Here is a 9706-nt window from a genome sequence, read left to right as displayed (position 1 = left end):
CACCGCACACTGCGCTGCTCCGGACCCACTGTGCGTGTGACAGCGGCTGACCTGTCCCTGGGCAGCGCGACCGCCCCGGCCCTCGGCCACCCGGCTGGGAGGGCCAGCGCCAGGGGGTTGGCGAAGCCGGGACGCCCCGAGGGACCGGCTGCAGGCGGAGGGGAGGGGGACAGGGGCCGTGGGGTCACCAGCCCTCCACAAGCCCCTGCTCGCTGCCCGGGTTGGACCAGGGGCCCTGGAGGAGGGACCTTTTCTCTTTCCCGGTGTCCCTGCGGATCCAGTGTGCGGAGTTCCCGGGGCAGATGCGGGGTGCTGCCCCGAGGAGAGCCAGATGCAGATGCCCACTCCCCCAGCGCCACCCGAAGTCTTTCTTCTCCAGGAACCCCTGCCGGGGGCCCACCTGACCTGGGTGCCCATCGCAGGACAATGACCCTGAGCAGCTGTGGCCACCTGATATGGGGGTGGGTCTGCAGTGGGGGAAGGGGGACCAGGACCCAGCGAGCTGTTCTGAGGGTGCTGTCATGCCCAGCAAGGCTGCAGCCAGCAGAGCCGCTGGAAGGGGCTTGCTGCCAGGCCTCAGGCAGCACTGAGGGCGTCTGCGCGGGAGAGGGCCTGAGCAGCACCCCAGCTGCCCCCACTCGGCCACACCCTGGGGTCTGGCCCCTCCCTCGGCCCACCGCTCACCTGTGTTCTTCGGCCCTGCCTGGTGGCCCGTTCCGGACGCCCAGCCCTACCCTGGGCCCACTGTACACCGCTGTTCCCGAAGCAGATTAAAAGTCAATCGTATTGGCGATCGGGGGGCTTGGAAGTGACCTCTGACCTCCAGCCGTGCTTCTCAGCGGGGGCCCGGGGCTCAGCTTTATGACTGTGGGGTGTGTCCCCCCACCAAAGACTGCAGAGGAGGAGCGGGGGGTGGGGTGGGCTTTGCTCCTCATTGGACCGTGTGCTCATGTGGGAACACGACCCCACAGCTGGGCTCAGGCCAGGCAGCCCCAGCCACTTCCCACTCAATTCCAACCAGCAGCACAGGGGAGGCTGGCCGGGGCAGGCCAGTGGCCCATCTCCACGGGTGGCCTGAGGTTGCCCCCACCCCTGCAAGCCTCCTGGGGTCAGACCTCTCCGCCCACCCCGGAAGTGGGGAGTGCCAGGCCTGGCTTGGGGTTACCTAGTAGAAACCTGAGCTTGTCAGACGCCCCCACGCGGCACGAAGGTCAGCCTATGCCCACGGTCACTGGCCTCTGGGAGCCCCTCCACAATAGGGGCCAGCGTCCACCCAGGACAGCTGTGTGATGACCCTCCTCCGCCCGACTTCACGGTGGGGAAGCCTGACGGGCAGGTCCGGGAGCCTGCTGCGGGGGAGAAGCAGGTCGGAGAAGGGCGCCAGGCGGAAGCCTGCACAGCGGCGAAGGCCCATCAGTGCCGCGGGCCCGGGAGCTCCTGTGGCTGGCCTAGGAGCTGCCCATCTAGATGCCAGGCACCGGCCTGCTCCCCGCACACTCGGCACAGATGCTCTCTGCTTTGGGCAGTTTATTGAGGTTTTGGCGTTGGGGAGGCTGGGTGGTCCACGCACACAGACACGCACGCTCAGGCACACACACGGAGGCGCGCAGCGCAGGGCAGAGTCGAGTGCAGTGTCCTGGCACCCCAGGGAGGAACTGTGGCGGAAACCCTCTGGCCCCTGGGCAGGCCTGCTCCTTGGCGGGGTTCCCAGCGGTGCTCCGTGGGGGGACAGAAGCCGCTACCTCCAGGAGTTCTGCCTCATGGGGACGACTGCCAGGAGAGGCACAGCTCAGGGCGGCTGAGGGCGCCTGGAGGGCCTGTCCCAGCCCGGCCGGGGAGAGGCTGACGTACCTTCTGGGCTCAGGCTGGGCGTGAGGGCAGGGTTCCGGGGGGGTCCCGGGTGCGGCTCTTCCCTGGCCGGAGAAGGGAGACCCTGGGGGCAGAGAGCCGGTCAGTCGCTGCCAGGCCGCGCCCCCCCCAGCCCCGCTCTGGGGCAGCCCCCGACCTGTGCGCGCGGGGATGGCGGGGCGGCCCCCGCCTGCCGGATGAACTGCTGGAGGTTGCACTGGCGCAGCTCCCGGTTCAGCTCCTCCAGCTCCTGGGCCTGGGCCTGGGCGAGGGGGACTCTCAGGGGCCGGCCGCGGCTGCACCCGGGGCGGGGGGCGGGGGCGGTCCCCGGCTCACCTGCAGGGCGCTCTCGGCGGCCTCCAGGGCGCGGCTCACCAAGGCCAGGCTGCCCTGCACCTCGGCGCCCTGCCGCTCCTGGGCCGCCAGGTCCTGGCGCAGCCGCTCGGCGGCCGAGGCCGTGGGCAGAGGGGTCCCGGGGGCCTCGGCGGCCAGGTGCAGCTGGGCCTCCAGCGCGCGGGCCTGGGCGTCCAGGGCTTGCAGCCGGGCGGCGTGCTCGGCGGTGGCCGCGCTCAGGGCCTGCAGCCGCGCCTGGCCCTCGCGCTCCCGGGCCTGCTCCCGCCGCAGCTCCTGCTCCCAGAAGGCCTCCTGGCCCAGCTCCGCCGCGTTGCTCTCCACGCGCTGCTCCAGGCTCAGCAGGTCTGCGGCCGCGGGCGGGGGGCTGGGGGCCAGCCTGGGGCCGCCCAGGCTGAAGGTGAGGGCTTTCCGGGGCTCGCGGCCCAGCCGGGGCTTCGGGGGCAGGCTGGCACGGATGGGGCAGCGCTCCGGGGGCGGGCAGCTGTCCGAGGACGGCCTCCCCGCCAGGCTGGGTCCCGTCCGCCTCAGGACAAACTGGACGTCATTGGCGAACTGCCCGCAGGTGGCCTGGGCGCCCACGGGGCACTCCTGGGGCAGCAGCTGCCGCTCCTTCTCCCGCAGACGCTGCACCAGCACAAAGCGGCCCGTCTGGCCTGCAGGGGAGAGGAGTCGCTGCGTGCCCGGCCTCCGTCCACCCAGCTCCAGGGTGTGGAGACGCGGGGAGGAGCCGGCCACCAACCATCCCTCCAGCCGGGAGAGTGGGCCGGCCCCACCGGGACGTGTCCGGCACCGACTCACCTATGGCCCTGGCGAGCGCTATGACCACTTCCTGACAGGTGGTCTGCTCGGAGACCCCGCAGACCACGCGCTGAATGCCGTCCACCCACACCTTCAGCTCCATGGCCACCAGCCCCGAGAGCATCCCGGTCCTGGGGGTGGGGGAAGGACGGGGTCGGCCCACGTGGCCCGCCCCTGGCCCAGAGCATCCAGAGCAGGTCCGGCCGCCACCCTCCAGGTCGGACCTGCTCGGCGTACCCAGCCCCGGCGACAGGCAGGTGGCACATTCCTGGGTGGGGAGGAGGTGGCAGACCGGCCACCCACCCCCCTCCCTGGACGCTGGGGGCCTCCGGCCCGCCGCGCAGCCTCCGGCCCGCCCCGCGCCCGGAAAGGAGAATCATTAACCGGCCCGGGATTTCCTGCCCCTGCAGCAGTCACCTGGCCGGGAGGGCGCCGCCCCTCCCGCGGGCGGCCGTCCCTGGCACCGCGGCCGTGGGAAAGCCCCTCCCCCAGGGGCTCCCCGGGCCCGGGGGGCGCGGCGCGGCCCCGGCCCTCGGGCCGCCCCGCCCCGCTCCCCGGGTCCGGGGCCAGCCGGGCCCTCCGGCCGCCGCCCCGCCGCGGACGGGCGCAGGTGCGGCCCGCGCCCCTCCGGCCAGTGGCCGGCCTGCCCGGCCGGGCCCGCGCGCGGCACTGGCGGGGAGAGGCGCCCGGGGGTCCGGCGGCGGCTCACCTGGGCGCCCGCCGCGCCGGGACCCGGCTCCGTCCGCCCGACTCCCTCCGGCCCGGCGCCGCCGCAACCTGCCGCCTCCAGCGCCGCGGGCGCGTCCCGGTCCGCGCCCCCATTGGCCCGCGCCCCGCTCGCCCCGCCCCCCCCGCGCCCGCCATTGGCTCCCCGGCGCACACCGCCCACCTATTGGCTCGCGTCCATTGGCCGCTGCCCCGGTGCCCCACCCGCGGCCCCCATTGGCCCGCTGCCCGCCCCGCCCCCGGAGGCGCCCAGGTGTGGGCGTGGCCGCCGGCGCGGGGCGTGGCCGCCGGCCGGAGGGGCGGGCCCAGCCCGGGTCCACGCACGCTGGAAGCGCGCGAACAACGCGGAAGCGCGGCGCGTCCGGGCAGGTGTCGCCCGCTCCCGGCTGACTTCCGCAGGAGCCGCCCGGCTTCGAGTCCTGGCCCCGGGATGGGGGCTGGGCGGGGACCCCGCCACGAGCCCGCGGGCGCGCTCGCGTGGCCACCCTTGGCCTGGGGCGGGCTGCGAGTCCCCAGTGGGAAAGCGGCGGGGACCCCGGGCTCGGCGGGTTTCCGGCTTCAGCCAGGACGAAGGGCCCATGGCGCAGGGGCCAGCCTGGAGGCGGCTGGGGACAACCCCCGGGCCTCTTGCCGGGGGCTCTTCCCGCGGCCCTGCTGTGCCCAGGGGGACCGGTGCCCTTTGGGGCCGCGGATGCCCCCGCAGCAGGGGCGCTCAGAGCTGGACAGCGAGCCACGGGCCGGGCTCGGGCTCACAGGGGCCCCGTGGCCGCTGCGTGAGCGGAGGGAGGGGCGGGGCTGGAGCGACCCCCTTCCCTGGGCGGAGGGGACCTTTGTCTCAGGTGGGGTGAATCCCGATCGCAGCCGCTGGGGAAGGCGGGGCCGCGGGCTGAGATTTGGCAGGTGCCACCGGGGTCAGGGGTCAGGGACCGAGAGGGCCAGTGGCCAGCGGCCAGCATCTGAATCTCTCAAGGATCTCCCACTTCCCTTGAGTGCCTGTCCTGCTTGAGAGCCCCGTTGTGCCCCTGCCCACAGCAGCACCAAGGCCGCCCGGAAGGCACTTGGGGGGTTCCAGCCTGCTGTGGGCCCAGCGCTCACACAGGTGCCATCCTGGTCTCCCGGGGGACCTGGTAACAAACAGCCCCTCCCCTGGGTGCTGGCGCCATGGCAACGGCCCTCCTGCCTTTCTTCCCCCCCCCCCACTGCCCTCTCTCTGTGGCCTCAGGTGAGCGTTGGGGGTGGGGGTCTGGGACTAGGGGGGTGATGGTCTTGGCTGCACCCCTGGGGTGCTTTGCCCGGGGCTGAAGGAGCCCAAGTCCTACGTGGCAGGAGTGACGAGGAGGAGACACCAGGGAGGGTGGGAACCTTTGGGTGGCATGTGGCGTGGGAGTGACCAGCAGGCAGCCATGTGGCCAGCACTGCAGTTTCCCGGTGGGCAGCGGCGTGTGTGTGCTCGTACCCGGGCCTCCTTGGGGAGTGAAGCGTGGGAGCCAGGGTGCCCGCCACGCCACGAGACACACGTGTGTGGCCACAGAAGGGGAGCGCCCACGCGTCCCCCTGTGCCCTCAGCTGCCCCAGGCCATCAAGCATGGCGCGCAGAGACAGCGGCGAGGCTGGGGAGGCCGGGAAGGACACGCTCCCATCAAGAGAGGACGCAGAGCCGGCCCGCCCTCAGGACTCCAAGTACGCCTGGTGGGGTGGTCCCTCTCCCGCCGGCCGCACGGGTGGGCTGCTCAGCAGGGCCGTTGGCGTTGCAGGCTGTGCCCGGAGAGCCTAGACCCCCGCACCCTGCGCCTGCTGTGGGGGCAGCGGGAACTGGAGCTCCAGGCCCTGCGATGGAGCCTCAGGCACCAGCAGGACACCCGGAACTATTACATCTCGCAGAAAGTGGCTGGGTGTCCGGCCCACAGGTCAGCCGCCTCCGTCCCCCAGGTCCTGACTTTTGCCTCCTTGCCCAAACCCCACCTCCAGCCCGACCCTAGCCCGGATCCCACCCCGAGCTTCCCAGTGCTGCCAAACCAGAGCCAGTGGCCAGACCCAGCCCACCCTGGGGTCTGGGACCCCCCGGCCGTGGAGGGGGGTCTGAGCTGAGGGCGGCCTTCCACAGGAACTGGCTCAGCCAGGAGACTCTCCTGCAGAAGCAGATCCAGAGGCTGACCCTGGAACTGCAGGAGCAGAAGGAGCAGGCACAGATGGTGAGGGCGGGGGCGGGGCGGGCGGGCGGGTGCTGGCGGCCCTGCCCGGCTGGCCCGGGGTGAGGACTGGAGCAGCCGCCCCACCTCTGGGCCCTCCGGGAGCAGGAGAAGGAGCACCTGGAGGCGGAGCTGCTGCAGAGCTGCCAGGCGCTGCAGCAGGTGGAGGCCGAGCTGCACGCCTTCCGGAGGTCGTGCCTCCTGCAGCTGGCCCGCTCGTCCTGGGTGGGCCGCGTGCTGCGCTCGTCCACGGGCAGCGTGGAGGTAAGCCCCCTCCCTGTGCTGCTGCAGCCCGCGGGCAGGGAGGAGTCCACACCCAGGGGACACTCAGCTGGGGAGGTCGAGGAGGTGCCCACTGCCGCCCACGGCGCCCTCCTGCAGGTGGTGACCGCGGAGAACCTGGTGGACTTCAGTGACTCCTCTGAGGACAACAGGGTCCCCACCACTGGGGAGGTGAGTCAGGCCCCGGGAGCCCCTGGGAACTCGGGACCACGGGAAGGACCACACTCTCTCGCCTCCTGGCCAGGGTTTCCGGATGGAGGACGTGGACTGGAACAGCATTGCCCACCGGTACCCCAATCTCCTTAGAAACCTGGAGCCCAACACCAATGAAAAGTAACTCCCCGGGGCCAGGGGAGGGGGCCGGATGGTGCGTGAGCCCACACCAGAGACCCTGCGCCCGCCTCTCCCCCACTGCAGGGGCGAGGCCCCTGGACATGCACCACTCCCAGGCTGGGGTGCCCGCCTCGGCAGCGGGCAGGGCTGGGCCCCGGGAGTGAAGCCCAGTGGCCGTCTGCAGGTACTGGCGGCCCCAGAACCCGGAATTCCTCAAAAGCGTGGACTGGGGCTCCCTGCCCGGCAGCCCGAAGCACACGGACTCGGGTTCCAGCAGCAGCCGGCAGACAGAATGCAGCGGAGGGTCGGAGGCGCCCGAGCGCCCGGCCAGCACGCCGGCCTGCGCCTCTTCAGAGCAGCAGGACCTAAGGGCCGAGAGGCCAGGCGGGCAGGCTCAGGCGGACCCTGAAGGTGCGCGGGGAGCCCCTCCTGGCCCGCAGGGCGCCGTGCTGGGCCGCCTGGCCTCTCCGTCCGCTCCAGTCTGTCCCATCTACCGGCCACCCCACCCACGCTGGCTTGGACCCCCAGAACAAGCTGTGTGCCCCCCCTCCCCTTCCCCTTTTGCTCAGCTCCTCAGGAGGTGGGGGGCCCTCGAGGGGACCCCACACGTAGGTCCCTTCGCCAGCAGGACAGTGTGCCCAGCACCTGAAAACGCCCTCGGAGCAGCAGCAGCAGAATGTCCGGGCGCCCAGGACCGGTGTGGATCCCGAAGCCCTGGACCCGAGGTAGCAGCGGACGCGAGAGGGGAGCGGGACCCCGCCTCGCGCTGGCGCAAGGCAGAGCAGAGCCCCCTGGCTCCCCCCAGCCCCGGCCGCAGCCCGCCGCGCTCCTGCCTGAGGATCGTGACCGTGAGCCGCCGCGAGCGCTGCATCTGCATCCTGAACCAGTCGTCGGAGCAGACGGTCGACCTGACCGGTCACATGCTGGTGCAGCGGGCCGGCGACTTCCCCGTGTCCATGTACCGTTTCCCCAGCAACACGCAGCTGGAGCCGAACCACCACGTCACGGTGCGCCCGGCCCCGCCCACGCCGCCGAGCCCCGCCCCGCCCCTTAGCCCGCCGACCACGCCCACCGCCCCGCCCCGCGTCTTAGTCACGCCCACCCCGCGTCTTAGCCACGCCCGCGCAATGGGCCACGCCCACCTCCCCGCCCCGCGCCTCGGCCGCGTCCTGCCAGACCACGCCCCGCCAAGCAGACCACGCCCACCTCCCCGCCCCGCGTCGTAGCCACGCCGACCCAACCAGGCCACGCCCACACCGCTTCTTAACCACGCCCGCGCAACGGGCCACGCCCACCGCCCCGCGCCTCGGCCGCGTCCTGCCAGACCACGCCCCGCCGGGCCGACCACGCCCGCCGGGCCGACCACGCCCACCGGGCCTCCCCGTCTAGGCCACGCCCGTCCCTTAGCCACGCCCACCCGCCCCGCCCCTCACCCGCCGCCCGCGTCCCCCAGGTTTGGAGCGACGGCATCTGCAGCACCAAGAAAGCGCAGCCTCCCACCGACGGCCAGCAGCCCGCTCCCTTCCAGCCCAGCCAGCGCTTCGTGACCGTCCTCCTCAACCCCGAGGGCGAGGCAAGGGCCGGCGCGGGCGGGGGCGGTGACCGCCGCGCCCTCCCCCGCCCCCTCACGCGCGCGCACCTCGCCGCAGGTCCTCAGCACGTTCCGGGCTCCGCACTGCGTGTCCCAGGTCTCGAGGCTCTTCGAAGACAACACTGACCTGTCCATCGACCGCTTCCCGCTCCCGGACGCCAAGACCGCCCCGCCGCGGCGCCAGCCTCGAGCCCCGCGCAGGAGCCGGGCGCGGCGCCAGAGGCCACGGTGGGCACCCGCGCCGCGCCCGCCCCGTCCCTAACCCTAACCCTAACCCGCCCCCCCCGCCTCCGCAGCCCCCGCCTCACGACCCCCTGCCCGCAGGATGCCGGAGCTCCTGCCGCGCGCGTGCCCCGGCAAGCTCGCGGGCCCCCGGGACGTGCCCCCCGCGCGGCCGGAGGGCGCGGACACGCCGGTGCCACCGGCCCTGCCCGGCACCCCCGGTGAGCGGGAGCGGGAGGGGAGCGGCCGGGGGCGGGGCGGCCGGCCTGCGCCACCCTCATCGCTGTCCCCCGCAGAGCTCGGGCCGGGCCTGGACCAGGGCCAGGACAGGAAGGAGCACAAGGTCCAGGTGAGTGCGGCCGCGCGCCCCGCCTGCGCCCGCCACCTGCCGGCTGGCCAGGGGCGTCCGCCCCTAGACACACACGCAGACACACGTACTCGGACACAGACACACACGCAGACACACGTACTCGGACACAGACACACACGCAGACACACGTACTCGGACACAGACACACACGCAGACACACGTACTCGGACACAGACACACACGCAGACACACGTACTCGGACACAGACACACACGCAGACACACGTACTCGGACACAGACACACACGCAGACACACGTACTCGGACACAGACACACACGCAGACACACGCACTCGGACACAGACACACACGCAGACACACGCACTCGGACACAGACACACACGCAGACACACGTACTCGGACACAGACACACACGCAGACACACGTACTCGGACACAGACACACACGCAGACACACGTACTCGGACACAGACACACACGCAGACACACGTACTCGGACACAGACACACACGCAGACACACGTACTCGGACACAGACACACACGCAGACACACGCACTCAGACACAGACACACACCCCCTTAGGGCTCGGCCCCTCGGTCCCCGCCCGCCTCCGACCGGGCTCACGCGGCTCCTGGCCTCCCCAGGTGGGCCGGAAACGCGTGGACCGGACCTGCCCCATGGTGGCACTGTCCGTGCAGAACACGGCCGAGAGCAAGTTCGGCTTCCGCTTCCTCAGCTCCCCGCCCATCACGGTGGCCCCGCTGGCCGGTGTGGGCCGCGTCCTGCCGTGCCAGCGGCGCGTGTAGGCGAGCGGGCCTGGGCATCGCCCCCACCCTCAGCACCCCCGGGCCTGCCTGTGACTGCGGCGGGGACAGTCAGGAGGCCCGCAGTGCTGGCTGCAGCATTTATTAAACCACGCGGCCTGCAAAGTGAGCAGCGTTTCTGGGTGTCTTCCCCCCAGAGGAAGGCCTGGCCCCCTCCTCCCCAGGGACCCCGAGAGTCTGGCGGGGAGAGGTGGTCTGGCTGCACCCGG

At 72.5% G+C, this 9706-nt stretch overlaps 2 protein-coding genes across 3 annotated transcripts; one reads left to right on the top strand and one right to left on the bottom strand.

The window, feature by feature from the left end:
* Positions 1 to 1539: 1539 nt before the first annotated feature.
* Positions 1540 to 9438, bottom strand: RASSF7 (Ras association domain family member 7). 2 transcript variants are annotated; one of them, XM_056131864.1, is made up of 6 exons: positions 9310 to 9437; positions 3001 to 3131; positions 2185 to 2855; positions 2006 to 2110; positions 1852 to 1933; positions 1543 to 1770 (listed from the first exon to the last, which is right to left on the bottom strand). In XM_056131864.1, the coding sequence occupies exons 2-6, from the start codon at positions 3122 to 3124 to the stop codon at positions 1739 to 1741; spliced, it is 1014 nt and encodes a 337-aa protein (XP_055987839.1). In that variant the 5' UTR covers positions 3125 to 3131; positions 9310 to 9437; the 3' UTR covers positions 1543 to 1738. The 2 variants fall into 2 exon arrangements, with proteins under 2 accessions (XP_055987838.1, XP_055987839.1); XM_056131863.1 differs by having other exon boundaries at positions 1540 to 1933; positions 9310 to 9438.
* Positions 5312 to 9479, top strand: LMNTD2 (lamin tail domain containing 2). Its single transcript, XM_056131599.1, has 13 exons — positions 5312 to 5330; positions 5399 to 5633; positions 5831 to 5918; positions 6024 to 6179; positions 6297 to 6368; positions 6442 to 6530; positions 6715 to 6941; positions 7159 to 7255; positions 7336 to 7537; positions 7984 to 8103; positions 8180 to 8349; positions 8446 to 8692; positions 9318 to 9479. The coding sequence occupies exons 1-13, from the start codon at positions 5312 to 5314 to the stop codon at positions 9477 to 9479; spliced, it is 1884 nt and encodes a 627-aa protein (XP_055987574.1).
* The last annotated feature ends 227 nt before the right edge of the window (positions 9480 to 9706 follow it).

Source organism: Sorex fumeus, unplaced genomic scaffold, assembly GCF_029834395.1.
Source record: "Sorex fumeus unplaced genomic scaffold, SorFum_2.1 ptg000093l, whole genome shotgun sequence".
In the NCBI taxonomy this organism is placed as follows: domain Eukaryota; kingdom Metazoa; phylum Chordata; class Mammalia; order Eulipotyphla; family Soricidae; genus Sorex; species Sorex fumeus.
Note: the sequence above shows the minus strand (reverse complement) of the source record. Positions and strands in the feature narration are given on the sequence as shown.

Excerpts from the sequence above, each read along its gene's own strand:
- RASSF7 (XM_056131863.1), bottom strand. The coding sequence starts at position 3,124 with ATGCTCTCGGGGCTGGTGGCCATGGAGCTGAAGGTGTGGGTGGACGGC. Across the intron at positions 2,856-3,000 it reads AGCGCTCGCCAGGGCCATAG|GCCAGACGGGCCGCTTTGTG; the intron begins GTGAGTCGGTGC and ends TCTCCCCTGCAG. Across the intron at positions 1,934-2,005 it reads CGCCATCCCCGCGCGCACAG|GGTCTCCCTTCTCCGGCCAG; the intron begins GTCGGGGGCTGC and ends CTCTGCCCCCAG.
- LMNTD2 (XM_056131599.1), top strand. Across the intron at positions 6,180-6,296 it reads CGTCCACGGGCAGCGTGGAG|GTGGTGACCGCGGAGAACCT; the intron begins GTAAGCCCCCTC and ends GCCCTCCTGCAG. Across the intron at positions 7,538-7,983 it reads AGCCGAACCACCACGTCACG|GTTTGGAGCGACGGCATCTG; the intron begins GTGCGCCCGGCC and ends CGCGTCCCCCAG.